This window comes from Lissotriton helveticus, chromosome 10, assembly GCF_964261635.1.
Source record: "Lissotriton helveticus chromosome 10, aLisHel1.1, whole genome shotgun sequence".
NCBI lineage: Eukaryota > Metazoa > Chordata > Amphibia > Caudata > Salamandridae > Lissotriton > Lissotriton helveticus.
In genome coordinates, this window is record NC_136071.1 from 263,136,630 (window position 1) to 263,155,876 (window position 19,247).

Sequence of the window (19,247 nt, forward strand, 5' to 3'; positions counted from 1 at the left end):
CAGGTGGCGGTTTAGGAAGCAGAATGAAGCCTTGGACTGCAAAATTCATGATTATTGCGACCCTCACTCTCACTCGCACATACTCCCTGCCTCTGCAAAAGCAAAACCGGAGGTCGCTCATTCTCCTACATCGCACTCAAGACATGGAACAACCTCCCTCAAAACATCAGTCTCCTTTTCACTTCTTGAGGTCCTCAAGAAGTTGAAGACCTGACTCTTCATATAAGCACATTGGGAGCACACACCTTGCCAAAGCGCCTGGATACCCCCTCGGGTGTTTAGTGCCCTAAACAAATCACCATCACATAACATAACATGACTAATCAGAAAAGCATCATTCCAACATAGCCAGTCAGGCATTGTCTGAAGGCAAATTGGTTACTTCAGGAATAGGGCCAGTAAGCAGCTTATACAACATCAGTTGTTTGGACAAGGCATCACGAGACAATAAGCGCCTTATCAGTGAGCGCACTGATCTCAATGTGTCCAAGGCATCAACGTTTGAATTGCTGTCTCCCCGGATTTCAGAGATTACTGCAACAAGCCACGCATTCACAAATACGGAGGAGCAGAAACCAGCATTCAACGGTCATTCCCTCTTTTTGGAATGGATGAGCCATTCTGCAGGCACCTGAAGCATCAGACCTTAGCACACTATTCCTGGTGTGAAATCACATTAGCATTTTTCAAACCACAAGTCAAACAATGGTTGGTGTCACAACTCTAATATCCCCTGCCCTCAAAGAGCTTAAAAGCCGCACAACAAATTACTCTTATCTTCTCCCAAACTCTAAGGGCCACATGCATGAACACATTTTCCCATAGACACAGAATGGGCAAAACCCTTTGATGCATCTGGCCCAAAGTGTAGATATAATCATTCTACCAGCCAAATCAGAAGTCAAAACTGTTGTTGCAGCAGCTCTTGGAAGGGGAGAGCTCTGCCTGCTCCAAGATTCATCATTTTACAAGGAACCTCTTTATCATGTAGAGAAACATAAATACGCAACAGGGATGAGAGGTGTGTGTGTGTTTGTGTGTGGGGGGGGGGTATGCATCTTTACAGATACAATGGAACTAAGCATTAGCTAGGCAAAGGGGCTATCTGGGCTATTGGTTGTGCTCACCCTCACACATTAAGGGCTGAAATGTGGCAAAAATAAAGAAAGGAAGGTGTGAATCCAACTTGGCAGCAAATTGCAATCCCAAGCGTTTTTGCCACCACAGTCCTCACCAGACAATCTGTTATAATTTAGTGGCACAAATACCTTCCACTGAATGTGATGACGTACCACAGCGAGTGGAATCATAGCACAATCCCTGTCACAATATGTGCAGCCAGGCTGTTTGATATGTCACATACCACCCCTCAGAACAGGGAAACTATGACTAAATAGTGCATCATCACCCATTCTCTGAGATTTTAGACTAGGAACAGTGTGCAAATTACACCCCCCGCCCCACATCCCTAAAATGACACACTTCGCAGCTGCGCTTCATACCACCAGCACAAGAGGCCCTGGTATCTTATGAAAGTTGCAGAATAAGATATCCAGCATGGAGATTGAAACCTTCTAAAAAAGAGAAAAATGCCAAACACAATATATAAATATTTACATTCTATGTATATGGCTGAGGTTAGATTGGCTTCTGTGCACATTGTGTGTGGGGTTGCATTATACGTTCAAAGCTTGAAATTACCTGCCTGATGAAATCATTGCACATGATTTTAAGAAGAAAAAAGTTAGCTCTAATTACAAACAATGTTGGACAATTGTATATCTTAACTGGTAATTTTTTTTTTTAAAGGAACTCTGTCACCTGTTGCATCTAGCCCAAGCTTACAAAGCTGCAACTTAGTTAATAAATTAATTAACCATTTGGATTTCTGCCTTTTCTAAAAGCACACAAGAACAGAAATTGGGCAGTATTCTCATCAGGAGTATCAGCACAAACATACTTCAAAGACAACTGTGTTTCCCTACAAATTTAATGCACACATACAAAATGGATATACACACTTCCTAATGGTGACATATAAAACGTTTTGAGTACTTAGACTGATGCTAATGAGTTATATAAAGATTAATTGTTGGTATAGTGTATTTGCAACACCAATCTACTGCTCATCTCCTCATGATTCATCTTACTGACCCATGCCAAGTACGGCAAGCAGCTATCCTTTTAGTAGCTGAACTACTCAAAACAAAGACATTTCAATAAGTTTCCAGGCTACTCCCTGTAAGAATTTCGGATAGATAAGCAAACCTTTAAGAAACAGGACACTGTCCAAAGTGAGCAGTTCTCTTAATGTATCTTTTTAAGGGGCATCTCTAATATTGCATACGTTGGAGAGCTATATCATCAGAGGATTAATAACAGTGATGTACTTGAGTTCCAACGTGCCCACAGGAAGAGCAAGATGACCACTGCTGGGTTAAAAGATGGACACTTAAAAAATATTTAAGCATACTCTGATGAAATTCATTTATTTCATTCAGGAGTTTTTGTATGACACCAAAACATGTAGTTTACAAATACTTTACACCTATATGTGGTGGGTTCCTTCTAAGAATCACTTGAGTAAAAGGAACTCTAGGTAAATTAGATAGTTCAGACATTTTTCCTGGGAGGAATTTCAAAGGTGTCTGACCGTAGAGCGATCCTCTTGGTGAGAGGAGACCAGTCCCTGAGATGAAGGTTTGCATTTGTTCAGTCACAGGTGTGCTAATCAAAGGTAATTAAGATAGAAAATCACCACAATTTGGTTGCAGGTAAACATGAAACCATAGCTTTGCATTTACATTCATATAAAATGCCGAAACTTGGGCTATCAGGATCGTTTTGTTTTTCTCAACTATGGTACCCCGCATGGCAGGGTGGTAAAACTGGGCTCCCATGTTGTAACATATGAGCTCTGTTGACCCTCTAGAACCAAAAAATAATAATGTTTCTGTTTGTATATAAATTCACTATTATTTCTTTATGTTCACAAAAGGTTTCCAATGCTGCCAAAAACTGAACCAGTCCAATCACATATCTTGAAATTGTCCACAAATAGTAATACATGATTTGATAGATACTAATCACCGGGCAATTGCACTACATTAAGTCAAGAAGCTGTTCACGATTAAGATAGAAATATTGAACAAACGGTACTCAAATGTACCCTGACAACCTCCACCCAGCACTGTCTGTAAAACAAATTGGTCTCCCAAATGTCAAAAGCAGTTTCCTGTAATACCTGCAGTATAATCTACATTCTGTTTTGATAAAAACAATGTCTGCACCAAAGGATTTCACTGTCCCACAACTTTTCATTTTATACCCCATCCAATGTGCCATTATATTGATATTGGCTAAACTTAGAGTGTAATTTTAATTTTAATTCTTTATATTTAACAACATTTGGGAAAAGGCTACAATGTAAACATGAATCTTGGATGAAAGTTTTTTAAGAAATAAAAGAAACATATTTTATGACTTAGAAAACAGGGATTTGTAAGAATTGAATTCACTGGGTATTTAGTACAGTGATCAATGGTGAGATTCTGAGCTTGAGTAGCTTACTTTCTCCTTTAAATGTGGTGGATTAACACAGGGTAAGGACTCCAAGAAAAAAATGACAATCTTAGCATAGAAGAGGAAAACTATATGATTTTAATGCAGTGTGTATTGATAACACAGTAATGCTGCTTTCAGGCCTTATTGGACTCCATCAGGAGAAGGGGGGCACATTCAGGGAAGCATGACAGAGAGAGGAAGTGGGTTGCAGATGTCTAATAGAGTTTCTGCAGTGAAAGAAACAATCAAATAGTAATCCGCAGCAGAAGGAGAAATATAGTTTTGAGCTATTTTTAGGAGCTGTAGTAGGTTTGTTCTTCTGTGTGAATAGATAATGCTACTAGTATGAGAATTAATTAATTAGTGGTTATATTTCGCTTGAACCAGGCAGAATGGTTGGTAGAGTGTTTCACGAAGGAACAATTTTGTACACACAGTAAAATATATAGCATAAAATAACATAACAGGGCTAAAATTATCCACTGTTGTGCATTAGAAAGAAAGATACAGCAAGTCACTGAGGAGTTCTATGATTATATAGAGGAACAAGGCTGAAGACCGAGTTCATTTATAAGGTCATAGAATTCTGAGCTGAATTGCAATATATTCCAACATACAGCAGAGGGAATGGTTTTTCGTATAACACATGGTCGCACCATCACCCATCCTCCAAACCACTTAAATACTTATGTCCTTATTACGAGTTCGGTGTTCCCACTGCCGTGGGACCATTTCCCCTCCTGCTAGCAGCCCAGGGCGCTGGCAGTATAAAGACCACCGTATTACGACTCAACTACGAGGCCGGCAGTGTGGAAGCGGGATCTTTCAGCAGTGGTGAGTGCTGTTATCAAATATATTGATAACTGTGAGTGCATTTCGACTGCATATGTGTTGGATGCACACATATTCATGATATATGTGGCACAATACGATATACCCATTACCGGGGTTTGGCCCATATGTGAGCTGTCCTGGCAATGGGTATATGGTGTGAAAAGGATTCACCTGAAGATCGCTGCACATAGGGTCATAATCCACAGGGTGAAGATCCTGCTGTGAAGGGGTACCTGGAGGAAGGTATCCACATTGGAATCTGCCTGGTAGAAGAAGAAAGGGGTAAGTACATACCCCAAATCCTTCGTCACCACCACCTTAAAGCAGGCAGTCGGACCGCCGTGGTCTGGTCGTGGAACAGACAACTCATATTATGGACTGCAGTGCAGCTTCCCTGTCCTATGGCGGCTGCCTTTTCCTGTTTGCGAACCAAGCAGTCGGCGGTCAGATCGTGGCCACAGCAGTCCATGGGTGGACTTCACAAAGCTGATCTGTCCAAATCATAATACGGCGGCCGGACCGCTGGACTCACCATGCTCGGACTGCCATCGCCAATACAGCGGTCCACGGGACCACCAACTCATAATGAGGCCCTTGGTGAGCTTCTTTTTCGTACATTAGAGATAGCATATTTGCAGACATGACAAATAAGAACACACGTTGTATTGTGAAATTAAGCACCTCAAAACACATTTAGTAATTTGTGTCAAAAAATATACTAGCATCAGTTTAATATTAGTCAGATTTAAGCAATGCTGTGGCTCAGAATGTATAGAAACATGTAGTCCAGAAATATCCTTCAGCGTGCAAAAAAAAACCAAAGCTACAACGGTTGCCATAAACATCTCCTTTCTGCTGATCACAGTTCATTTTACAAAAACAGATCAGAAGAATGAAAAACTCATTGTTTGAACTGCAGCTTTTTAATGTACTCTGTGTGCTGCCTTTCACAATATCTGCTTACTGTGGAAGCTGCCACTAAGACTACACATCTCAGGTATAATATTTTTTTAAGTTGAGTAGCTACATCATTTCATCATAACAGAAGGCTAGAGATATCATACCTTGCCTGCAATAAGGAAATTAGATTCCGGCTTTTATACCCAGATTGCAAGCTTCAATATAATATAATATAATATAATATAATATAATATAACATAATATAATATAACATAATATAATATAATATAATATAATATAATGTAATGTAATGTAATGTAATGTAATATAATACAATATAATATAATTTACCAATTAGGTAGTGTGAGTGAAATCGAGGCAGTGCTTATGAGCAACCAGGCAACCATTTTAAAAACTATAAGGGACATCACTTAATGAAGTCCACCAGTTTATAAGCTACTTTTGGGAAAATGTTTTGAAAAGCAGTTCTCAGTCTGGAAGACAGCACTAAAGAGTAAAAAGTATTTTTAGATGTGCCTGCCTCATTATAAAGAATTTTCTAGATGTCTGAAGTTATGGATTTCTAAACCTCTGGTGCACTTCCTGAAAAGAATTGTTTTAGAGTTATTTCTTTTCTGTATCCTGATGAATGTTATACTTACTGCAAGAAAGGTGTTGTCTGCTGGAGATGATCAGTTTCTTGTCAATGTAGTTGAATATTCCCCAAAACATGTCTTGTGTGTGATGTAAGATAGTTTAAAGTAGAATCTACCACTTCAAGGAAAGATTTTGTCGAACAGATGTAGTGTTTGTGAAATATCACCTTAGTTGTCTAATAGAAATTAAGCATACAGTTTAGAGTAGGAATATTTGTTATGCGACGTGTGAGGATTGTTAAAGATTCTAATCCATGAAACAAGGGTAAGACTGTACAGCCACATATTGTAATAAATGTGAGGAACCTAGCGAAAATGGTGACATTCAGATATTTATTTTAAAAGCATTGAAGAGCTACCTTAAGGGCTTGATTTACTAAGGTTTTTATTCCCCTGAGAACGTATGCCTTACTCCTTGAAATTCAAAATTAGGTTACAATTGTGTCAGGAATAATATACAATTTATTACAGAAAAAAAAGATTTGGGGAACAGCCTCTATGAATCCTATTTCACAAGTGACCATGGATTTACAAGCACAAATGGCTGGATTTTCAGATACAAGGATTAACAAAATGTGACTCTTCAGTTGCAGAATCATTATAATCCTTTGGATTTTTACCCTATGATCCCATACCATCCAATGGAAGTAAAGCCCATGCAATGGGTAGAAAACAGACGTCCCATTTCCCGCCCTGGAAGCGGTTGGAGATTCACTTATGGGAAGCAGAAGTAAATTGCTTACCATTGTGGTGATGTGAAAAGAACACCTACACACTTCTTTGGGATGTATACTAAGGTAAGTGTCCAATGGAAAACTGTTTTCCATGTAGACAATAAATTAAAAAGAAAACATGTACCACTGCATAGGGACATTGGATTGTCACAATTCAGAATTGTGCTATGTGCAGAATTTTGCACTGTGTAAAGGGCAACCCAAAAAAGTATTATGCCTGTCCAAATAGTGTACCGGCAAGATGCAGCTGTTATGCTTTCCAAACAGACTCATTCAATGCTGTTTGATTTGGGAAAAGGCACAACTATGCATGTTGCAGAGGCCTAATTTTGCGAGTGCAGGTTTATTATTTTTTGGGGAAACAGTCCCAACACCTGTTGGAAGATCAAATCGAAACAATAAAATTTGCATTTGCAAATATTCGTAGTTTAATTATACAGTCATTGTTTTTAGTCTTGTGCTATTTACTTTAACTAAACTAACTCATTTTCAAATTTAAGTCCACTGTAATATAGTTTAAATATTTTCTACTTAAAAAGCTACAAATCATCCTGGTATATTAAAGTAGCACAGGTCATCAGATTAAATTGCTTTGTGCTCTATTGGGTTTACTTAAAATTACTGTCCTCTTTCTTTCCAATTTCCTGTTAATCCTAGAGTTTATTTAATTGGTTTATCTTTTGACCAGTAGTGTGTTTTTGTTTCTTGCCTGTTATTCTTTGATTGAAATGACGGCCCGGAACTTTAGGTCAGCCGGTGAGCGTTTTTCATTCCATTATATAGCTTTCAAAATTTGACACAAAATGAGTTGTTATTTCTTAAGCCCACAAGATTACTGATGAGGTCAGAATAATATCTTGTTCCCACTCAACATTCTTATTGTGTACTGGAACGGGCAAATCTTTGATCGCTTATGGGAAACATAATCCCTCCCAATTCTTTAGAGATTTTACTGCACACTTTCACCAGTCTATCTCCTATCCCAACAACTATTTGCTTACGAGGAAAATCATCTGATTATTATTAAAAGTTGATATTATCATATCTATGCAAAATGCCAAAAAGGGCACACTAATGATACAATATTTCCCAAATCATTATTTACTCTTACCTTACCATAGTACAACAAGAGAAATTAGATATTCACCTCATTGGCATAAATATTAGCTGTAATGATTTTACTTTGAGGGATTTCTCTGTGACGGCTTTACCTATTCTGTATTTACATTTATTCCCTTATCCCATCCTAAACATCCTAAAACAGATTCTCATATACCCATATGAGAATCTGTTTTAGGATGTTTAGAAAGCTTAACACATATTTTATTGATGGAGACCAATATAATACATGTACTATAACACTGGATCCTTTTGTGGTGTCATTTTTTTCCCTATCCAGGGTTCTGCCCTGTCAGCTAATCTCAACTCTAGGGCCCCTTCTGGGTCGCTCCATGCTATCTGATTCCTTCTGTGCCTGCTTGGCATCTGTGAATTACTCATAAGCCGCTGCAATGCTGACTAAGGACATGGGAGCTTTTAAAGTACGCCTGCTAAAGATGGAGGCCTGCAGTGATATTGTATGAGAACTGAAGGAGATGGTAGGGAGCATTGGCGGCTTCTCCTCCAAGGTGGAGGAACGTCGCCCCACTACTATTTAAGCAGTGTACAAAAGAAAAATAAAATTATAATAACATAACAATATTATCATTTTTTTTCTTTTTGGTACTTGGAGCCAGGTAGGGGTGGGGCTGGGCTCTGTGATGCCAAGCAGAGTGAGGGGTGCTTTGCACTCCTCTAAGTGCACATGGCAGTTTGGCCAGCCCTCTGGGGCCGGCCATACCATCATGCGCACTTGGCATGTAGCCCTGTGGAGAACATGCCCAACCTCACCAGGCACTGCCTGAGCATCCACACAGAACGTTCAGACCAATAAGGACACTGCTACTGCAGCATCCCGATTGGCTGGGAGACCCCAAAGCCTGAGTACTTCCGGTGATGTAGCAGACTGAAGAGGACGGAGGAGAGGCGGCGCGGCAGCGAAGTAAAAGCTACATTTATTTTTTTATTCATCATAATTTTTGAATCCATTACCGTCCCCGCCTGCCTCACACCTCCTTTCCGAGGAAGCTGCCACTGGCAGGGAGGCTTTCCTTCCTCCCAACTGCAGATGGCAGTCCCTGCCTCCCCATAAACCTTCCACCACAATACTTTGTTAGGACTCCATAAAGGTATCAGGGTGCCAGTGTGCTACAAGTGCGCATGCCATGGTTGACACCATTCCAGAATTCAATCAGTACATCTGCCACAGAAGATCAGCTAAAGGTGTACACACGTGCCTACTGTACCCAATTCACCGGAATCACATATATCTAAGCTTCAACCACTTGCACACTTGACTTGAGGTCTTTAATGCTTTTTCTGGGATTCACAGATGCCAAGCAAATTTGGCAGTAGAAACCAACATACATTCTAGATTTCCTTGCATAATCGTGGCCCACCATGCATATCCCAATGCAGTGTACATGTGTAGGACAATGCACTGAAGTCTTCATTAAATCAACATGCAAACACTCATATTTTTACAGTTTTTTTTTATTCTTCCAAAGACAAAATATATTCCCAGTGGAAAAACCTCTCATACCAGATCTCCTTGAAATATTGGGGTTTACCCATTCCTTTTCCACCCTTGAAAGAAATTTAAAATTGTTTTTCACTTGAATAGCATTTAATGGTGGGAAACAACCAGTAAAATATGTATGGGTATTCCTAATTGATAATACTGGGGTATTCACCTACTTTTTGCTAGTCAACCACCCAGGAATGCCAATCTATGTACACCCTAGTTGGAAAATTAATCCAATTACTCCTACCAAAAAAAGCTTCCAAACGGAAGCTAATCCATAGGAGTAAATCTGATCTGCAGTTGGAATTGTCAGCTGACCCTCATTCTGTGAATAAAGACTGGGCAATTTCTATGTATTGATTGTTTTTCACATGTAAATTTCGCTCACATTTGCCAACACTTTCATAAACCTTGCCAATGAAGAGCAATTTCATCATTTCAGATGAGAAGCCAGCAAGTTGGTGAAAAGAGAACTGATGTGCCAATCTACCAATCTTATTGCTAACAAGTGATCATATTATACATGAAACTGTAATGTGCAAACTACCTTAATCAGCAGTATTTACATTAATGTGCACAGTCGCTTATAACGGTATAATGTAGCTAAAATAAGGACATGCAACTTTATGTTTCTAAAAAGAATTTCTAAGAAGGAAAATACATTGGGACTAGTTCTCAAAAAGTATGTTACTCTAGTAGTACTCATGACTTACTACATATTCTTGGCATACTCCTTTAATTCATTAGTAAATCAAGAGTATTGAAAGGGTAAGTCACACTTATTCATAGCAAAATCTTTGTGAAATGGGCACTTTCTATTTTTCTATGTTTGGCCGCTATGGCTAATAGAATCAATATAGGTAGATTTAGTACAAGAAAATAGGGGATGAGTTTTTAAGGGTATTTTTGTGCTCCATGACTCAAGGATGCTTAATATGTTTTATAAATCTGTTGTATTGTTATTTTTTAGCTGCACTAAACTTTTCAGTGATGCAGCTTTGCTCCCTTATTGAACTGTGTTACAAGTGGCACAAACGTGTGAAAACTTGTTTGTTCTGGCAAATATTTTGCATTTAATAATTTTCAAAATGGCTACATATGCTGACATTAATTTTATCATGATCTATAGCTCGTTCTGATAATTAAACAGCCAAAACCATATCATTCAGAAAATAGTAATATTTGAAAATAAACATATTTTCAAAATGTGGTGGAAAAAATTCAAACTGACAACTTATGCCCCCCTCCTTATCACCTATGTAAACAGGGGGAAAATACCACCACATGCTTTTTTGCAAAATTAAAAAAATGCAATATCTGACAATTTGACCTCCAAAGTTTAAGAGTCCTGTTTTTTCGATGGGGGCAATAAACCTGCCTGACCCTTTGGAATTATGAGGTCCATGGAGTTTTGACTGACCTTTGAAGTTTATCCAGGGGGCAGGGGCAGACTGTAGGGGAGAATGAGTAATTACCAGCACAGTGGTGCCCAGCACTACAGATTCCACTGGTAATTTCTAAGAGGATTCTATGGTTGAATCCAGAATTGCTGATAAATCACCACCCCCAGAGTTAATGTTGTCCCTAGCATTGTTAACTTCTAGGGTGCGGAATTAACACCCCCACTTTCGCGTAATGAAGCCAAGAGGGAATTACGTTGTAGCACCCCGAAAATGTATTAACATTCCTCACCATAAACTGTGGAGTTGCCAGTTTGCCAACACTGTGCAACAAGTGGGGGTCTTTTGAATTGCTGGAGCCCTGTGCACCACAGGGAGTACAGAGGTCACTGCCATCCCTTGGAATTACCACTGTGCAACTTCTGTCTTAACACCCTGTGACTCTTAATTAAGTGATAATGTTGGTGCTCTTTTCAGTTTACAATTATTCCCAGAGTTGGGATTTTTAAGGCAACTAAGGCATAAGTATTAAAGAGGCATGCCAAGGATTATACATCCTAGACAGCTGCAGAAGATAGGATTAGAAATCAGGTTTCCTGATTCTAATGTAAGCAATTGAATCATACACGACAAATGAACTTTCAATGAAGGCTGGCATTGGCGGGAATATCTGCAACTGAACTCCGAGGCTAAGTCGGGGTTCCTGCTGTTTTAGGATGATGATGCACAGAGGTACCGCTGTGCAAAGTGAAACAAGGAATATTTGCAGGCTCGTTTGTTTCCATAGAACCGGAGTAAAAACCAGTGCCTGCAGAAAGCAAAGACAGCGGTATAGAAATGACAGAGTGCAACCCCCCAGGCGTTCTCAGAAGGAACCTTCTCTTGGAACTCTGAAAGCGCTCACCACTGATTTACAATCACAGATGCAGGAACTGTGAATTGCAGATGATGTGGCCAGGTTATTCCTTTGTGCTGCTTGACTATTGCATTTTGAAAACGAATGCATGAAGTGACATACCTTTGATTTCATTACTGCACACTAGGAAAACAACCTGGTTGGACAAGAAACACCCTTCTGGCAACTAGGGAGTCAATGGCCAGGAATGATTGGCCTTGCAGCAACAGTTCAGGTGAAATAAACTGCTGGAACAACTAATATATAATAATGGCAATGTATGTCTCAGAGACATCTTTGGAGAAGTATGGAGGAGCTCTGAAGTCCTAAACCCCTACTCAAACTGAAGCTATATGTACACATGCACTGAACAATTACACACATATCACACTAACTCTCGCACAGATCGAAACATAATTCACAAATACGCAGGTACACCTCACACAAACACACACACCATGGCAAAGTGTTCAATGCCTGCTGTTTCTACTGCCGAAAACTTCGAAAAATAAATTGATTTCGTGCATATCTTGTCTTCTCTTGAGTAAAAAAAAAAACACGTCCTAAGAGAGGAAAGGAAACTGCAGGCACTTATTCGTATCCTTGTTCACCTGTTAAGCAATGTTTTTGTTTACATTCTCTAAGGACTGTACGACAGAAAATTGTCTACACTGGAAACAAACATTAAAAGTACTGTAGATGCTATAAGAATAATTTGTGTGGCTCAACAAGCCACTGTTAATCACGTCTAGGAGCTCCACATTTTAACATTACTTTTTTCACAACGTGCTTTAACACCAGAGCGCAGCCTGTTTCCACATCATCAAAAAATTATATTAAGGGACACATTTTTTCCAAGATCCTAATGCTTTGCTCATGTTGGGACTGAGAGCTCCTAACCTGACGATGCCCATAAAAGTTAAAGCACTGACAATAATGGCTAATTCAACTATGTTTTGTGTATCCTTATCGCATGTAAACTACTCACGGGTTAGCTGTAGTAGTGATTTATGTGACTGTAGTATAACCGTGTTACACATACAAAGTCCCCTTTATCAAATTTAAAACATGCCCTAAACATTCAATTGGACGCAGGTGTATTCCCATTTTTGAGAAAGTGTTTGCATTTTTTTAGTCCACAAACAGGTGTGAGTAATGGTGCGCACTTACTGGTGGTGTTGTAGCGGATCCCATTGAAATACTCCGGGCAGGGTCTTTCAACGAGTTCCCCAGCTCCACTCCTGGGCCAGCAGGTGCCTATTTGGTCAGTGGTGGCATTGCAATAGGAACCTTGAAAGACACACAAACATAGAGAGAGGTTAGTGCTGCAGACTGTAAACTGAAAAAGAACACAAAATACAGCCCTATAGCACTTCTGGCCTTCCCTGGACCCTTACCATTCAAGCTCAGAAAGGAGAATGGGGTGTTCTCTAAAAAAGCATCTTGCAGTGCGTCTAAAAGGCTGCAGTTGGCGTCAAATTCGTCAATAATGATTTCGAAAAGTGTGCCGTCCATCGCGGCTGTCAGAGCGGGTGCCGCGAGCCCCTGCGCTCGGTGCTTGTTGAGCGCGAGACAGAGTGGGATTTGACGCTCCTCTGGAGTAATCCTCTGCCTGCCCGAGTTTAGTAAAGATGCTCCAAGCACTTATCTTTAAACAGCAAGGCGGCGGCCAATGGCAGCGCGGCAGCTGCCTCTCCCTGCCCTGCCTCCGCCACTCGCTCCATTCATTCCCGCCTTTGTTGAAGCCTGACATCCACCTCAGCCGCACACGTGCGCGAGGGAAGCGGCAGCAGGGATACCAGCCCCCACCTCCCCCCCGCTATGTGGGGTTGCTGGTTCGAGCACATGCAGTCAGTGTGGCGAAGGACCATACCACTCAAAATAAGGGGACTTTTGGTGAAAAGCTCGAGAAGCCACAGAGCGGAAACGAATACAGAGTGGAGTCAGTAAAGGTGCTGCAGAGAGATGCCGAGCTTCAGAGACGGTCCAGTACCCGGAGGAGGGAGGTCAGCCAGACAGATCTCTCCGAGAAGAGACAGACACACTGACCAGGGAACGTGAAGCAGAAGAGCTGTGAGTGATAAACCCAGGGTCTCGTCACAGTCGCGGGTTAATAACCCCTGGCACTGAAGCCGCGCGCCTGGAGAGAGACTGGTTAAAGCTTTATTATGAGCACCTTTCTGAGGCAGCACTTTTCATTCACATCTCTTCGGGAAGGGACTGGAGCAGGTGCTCTCGGAAATATGCTGCGTGCAAAAATAACGAGATAGCATACTCCTGAGCCAGTATGCCACCCATTACCATGGGACATTTAACACGCCATGAAAACGAATCAGAGAGAATTCAGTTGATGAGTCCGGATGACCGTGGTGTGTGGGACCACCAGCAAGAAGTGTTGTTGTTACATATAATAACATGTCATCCTATGTTTCATGTCATATGTTGTATGGTATATGTTGCGCCAAGGTAATTATTGTGCTATATTGTACAATATGTTACGACCTGCACATTTGGCATCTTTAATTAAATAAATCTGCGTGGAATTCGATCAAATGTAAACACGTTAAATATTTTGTGACTGCGCCCCTCTGTCTTAACCTCCTCCATCCGCTATACACAATACATGAAATCTAAGCAACCACGTGTTTTCAAGCTATTTCCGAGATGCCGACTATTTTTCACCTCTTTTTGCACTCAGTTCGTCACTTTCACCTATATCTCAAAGGAGCCCATCACTGTATGTTTAAAAAAAAATGTGGGTGGCAGGGGGTGTCATGATGTGTGCATTGAAAATTGTGCAATTTTTTTCAAATTATTTACTCCTTAGTGAAGAGGTTTTTTTTTATTACAAAGGCGGGGAGTCAGCTGCATTGACTAAAAACATTTTTGCTTTTCACTGGTTGAAATAGTCTACTTTTGACTTGCTGTGGTGTGGTTATTTTTATTTTGAAGGATGTCTTTTATCGCTACCTGAGATACTGCCGTTTGTTTTCATATTGATTTAGCATATGCTGTTTTGCAAGGCCCAGTGGCGCTTAGCTTGAGGTAACATTGTTCAGGGAAGGGTAATGTTTTGGCCTAATGAGAAGGTGTTTCTTTTTAACTGATGAGGAAACAAGGACATTCCCACTTGTGTTTCGTTTAGTTTGTCTGGATTTGCTGCATTCTGTTTGTATTGCAGAGGCACTGAGAGTTATATTTATCAAGCTGTTGTGTCGCCCTTACACCATGCAACGGAGCACAAGGACGGCGCAAAACCTAAGTAAGATTTATTAAGCAATGCAAAGCCACCTTGTGTGGCCCTGCATGGCTTTTATAAATCTGAAATAACGCAAGGCAGTGCAAATCGCTGCCTTGCGTTACTCATCCCCTAGGAGGCGTTCCATGGGTGGAGCATGGGTGCTCCCACGCATCAACCCATGGATTTTAGCACATTCTCAGATTTACCATTAGTGGAAGACCTGGGAATCCGTCAAAGTGAGATGCTTCCCCAGGTCAGGCGTAACAAGGAAAGATATGGAGAGATATCTTTATTTCTCCTCATTTTTCCTCTTTCTACATGTGCTGCATGCAGCACACATAGAAACAGGAAAATGCATTTAAGGTGTCCCTTCCTGCACAAAAATAATCCTGCATACCACGCAGGCATCCTTGCACCATGGTGCAATGATGCATGAGTTGGCGATAAGTATCCAAAATTGGGCCAGCGCTAGGAAAGGACAGGATTTCACCAAGTTATGTTAAATACGGGGCATTCCTGCCCTTTCCCTTTCTTGCAGCGCAGCCCAACAAGGCGGCTTGCTGTGTTGTGCTGAATGAAAAAATGATAAATATGTGCCTGAGTGTTTTCAGTTTAATGAAGTAAATATGCAGCCTAGGGAGGTTTTTACTGCCTGTCTGGTGGAGTTTTAAGAAAGGAGTGATTTTTTTTTGCATTGGTGGTGGTTTTGTGTGTTGTGCGGTGCACACTTTGCGAGGAAATTAGACTAACTTGTTCTACTACAGCAATTGTTACCCAAATGTTGTGGCTTCATATTTTTTTAAATATGAGATTGTGGTTAAAGTTTAACTTACCCATGCAATCGGCTCAATTAACAAGTGCAAGCTATTCACAAAAGTTGCCTATGCACATTTTAATCTATGTATTCACGTGCAGCTTTACTCCCATGATTGGGTGAAACCATGCAGGAGTAAATCCCACTCCAGGACTGAGTGGCTTTCCAGGTTGCAGAGGCCTTGGACATTTGTGAACATTAATGGCCTCATTTATGGCATTTTGGCATAGGGCAGTGCAGCAAGGCACCCTGCTGTGCAGTCCTACGCCAAAGTGAAAGTAAAGGAATGCACAGTATTTAAGCAATATGTTGCATTACTGTCCTTTCTGCCTGTGCTCGCACAGTTCTGGTAGTCTAGGGCAATGTAGTCCCCCTTGCAATATGGTGCAAGGGTGCCTCCATTTCAGGCAGGATTGTTTTTGTGCAGGAAGGGGCACCTTCCTGCACAAAGACAATCCTAAGAGGTGTTTCCTCTTTCTCTGTGCTGCAGAATGGAAAGCGGAAAAAACTGAGGAGAAATAAACATACTTTTCCCTTGTTACACCTCACCTCAGGAGGCGTACAAATTTGGCGCTTTCCCAGGTTTACATCACTTTGTAAATATGGGGCAGTATCAAATTCCATGGGTGTTGTGTGGGAAAACGCCCATGGACCACCTCCCGGTGTTGTATAGCATTTTAGGACCCTACTGTAGTTTTCCCGATTCATGCCCTTATATAGGTATAAATCACCATATACTTATATAGGCATAGAAATCATAACCATATTTAGACATAGCTCATGCACTTCCACTAGTTCCGAAAATCCACAACGATTTCATGGAAAACTCGGCTTCAGCAGCTAGGGACTTCCCCTTGCTTGAATACTGACTTGTCCAAGAACTCATGGAATTTTCAAAGAACTGGGACTCTTTGATGACGTTATTATGTCCACCTTTACGTCAAACTCGGCACCTTCAAGGTATAAATATGCCCACACTTGCCATAGCAAACACAATGTGGTTTGGAGCAGTTCGACTATCTACTTGACCAAGGCATCCTGCTACAGCAAGTGCCGAAGGAAGCCGACCCTCCAGCCGACGCACTGAGAGAGACGCTGTCTTTTCTCCTGCAGAGAAATCCAGCTCCAGTGTTTCTAAGCTAGACTTGCGGGTTGTTGGGAAAACGAGTCCTGAGCCTGACCTTCTTCATTTTAAACCAAGGTACGGAGCTGATTTGACCCTTAGAGAAATCTTGGATAGATTCTTGGCAAAGAATACTACATTTACGCTACACCTCACTTACTCCTTCCCTCGTATTAGGCTTAGGTTAGGTACATCGGGGTAGGCGTATTTTAGACGCACCAGTTGAGTACTTTTTAGCCTTTGGTATTTATGTATGTATTTACCTATGGTCTAGGAGGAGAAGTGTGGCTCAATGGTTAGAGCAGGCAGACCTTGATGCAGAGCTCTGGCCAGGGACCAGGGTTCGATTCCCGCCTCGGCGGGTCTCGGGCTCATTAATTCCCCTGACCGGATATTCTCGCCTCAGTGCCTATTCTGATCATGGGTCCCGCGCTGCAACTCTGGGCAATAGCTTGCTTAGTCTCCACAACGGCCCCCACAACGCGAGGGATGCCTGGTCTGCACCATGGGGGTGCCCAGGAGTGGACACTTCGCAGGGAAAGCCAGGAAGGGTTCCCTTGCGGTATTCGTACAAGTGCCGGGAAACCCACTGCGGGTAGCTGTGCGCTATACAAGTACAAAAACATTTACAACAACAACAACATAGGAGCCATATAATGCTCTTACAGTATTATTTTATCCTACTCTTTTTACTATATGCATTATACTTTGCAACCAGTATTACGTTTGTAGTTGTTCATTTCTTCTGCTTGAGAAAGAAGACTGTTCAATAAATACCTTTTATTGAAAATGCCTGTCTCTCTATTTCTCGGCACCTCTGGTGAAACGAAGCATGCACGAATGACTGAGTAAAGTATCTATCTATTGTTTCCACAACTCTGAATATCAGTTTTATCTTGGGGAAACAAAGTTGTCATGTTTATGCGGTTGTCAGAAACTAAATCCCTTCTTGTGAACTCGAGAAAGTTTCTAGTGACCTCTGAGCTAGCTGGCATTCACAATTAACTCTAATATATTCGATAGAGACCTAGTAGACATAAGTCCTACGTCAAATCTATAGGATATATTATTCCAATGCGCAGAGCCTATTGGGAATATAGGAACTACACTACACTGGGTGCAGAGTAAGGTGACTCTTACTTATGATTGATGTATGAATCCATTCAAAGCTATGCACGGTGGCTTTGCATGGCTTCATAAATCTTTATGAGAGCCCTGCTTCATGCATGCACCATTTTTCATGGTGCAAAAGGGATACAGGGCTCTCATAAATAAGACCCACAATTTGTGGAAATTCTCAAACTTTTCCTCAATCCATCTCCACACTGGTAATACTGGGATATTTATTGTTGTCAAGAGCTGAAACAAATTCCCCTTAGTCTGAGAAGGGTAAAGGACAGCCGGGGCCAGCGCAGGTAAGAACTGTGGGGCGGTGGGGCCGGGTGAGGGGCGGGGGGTCAATAGACGACCAGAAGGGAAATTTAAGTAAAAATTAATTTTCCCTTATCGTCGTCTTTAGAAATCCCCCCCACCTTGCCCCACCGCTCTTACCTGCACGGGCCACGGCTGTTAAAGGAACATCCCCAAACTGGGTGAGGTGTAGGGGGAAAAGTATCTTCACAGGAAAAATACTTTACCCTTGGAGAAAGAAATGCTATTTCACAAATGCAATTACATTTCCTAATGTTGAGATTATACTCTTTCGACCTCTTTCTAAGTGCCAGAATACGCCTGCCGATGCAAATTGTACCACCCTATACTAGGGCAAATTGGCAAAATGGAAATAGTCAGTCAAATGGAACACCATGCTGTAAGTTTGGTCAATAAGACTGGTTCAGCCATTTAGTCCCCATGTCCCAGTGGGAAACTTGTAACCAGGGGCAAACTTTTGAGGATATTATTGCTATCATGTGGAAATAATATTTCCTTTGAGCAGTTATAACATCAGATAATAGTGACTACCTCAGAATGAGGAGTTAAAGTTCCTGTGCATAGTTGCAAATGATGGTTCTCAAAAGTTGTCCAGCAGAGCAAATGTAAACCCGTTCTTGTTTCCCTTTTGTATTTTTCGAAAGCTTTGTGAATTTCCTAAAGTTGTAAATGTTTTGGTATTACTTTTTGCAGTGCTCATCATTCAGCATAGTTGCTTGGTGCTATAAATAAAACAAAAACAACTCCATAAGCATATAGAATGGCGAAAAGCAATCAAATAAACAAGAGTTGCCGGGACTCACATGTTAAAGAAGCATTTGCAATGCAATCAGTCTCGCCTTTGGGACCTTATATGTATTTAGCTATGCAGCACATTAGCCTGGGTGCTGAAACACCTACTGTTCTTTAACATGGAGGGAAAGTAAGCACCAAACTGTGTGACACGCCAGGTATGGGAACAAATGGAGAGAAATATTGCCTTTCAGCAGGATATGGTATAGCCCAAAGCTCTGTTTTTACTATAAAAGCAGG

The 19,247-nt window shown here is 41.1% G+C and overlaps 1 protein-coding gene across 2 annotated transcripts in view; it reads right to left on the minus strand.

Annotated features, from left to right (window-relative positions):
* Nucleotides 1-19,247, minus strand: part of CRHR2 (corticotropin releasing hormone receptor 2) — a 1,496,074-nt gene that overhangs the window by 963,567 nt on the left and 513,260 nt on the right. The window contains exons 1-2 of one of the 2 annotated variants that reach the window (XM_078665282.1): nucleotides 13,004-13,121; nucleotides 12,777-12,896 (exon numbers count right to left, since the gene is read on the minus strand). In XM_078665282.1, the coding sequence (XP_078521408.1) occupies nucleotides 12,777-12,896; nucleotides 13,004-13,121 (238 nt within the window). Of the gene's footprint in view, nucleotides 1-12,776; nucleotides 12,897-13,003; nucleotides 13,122-19,247 lie in introns of those variants that run through there. The other variant, XM_078665281.1, reaches the window with a different exon arrangement.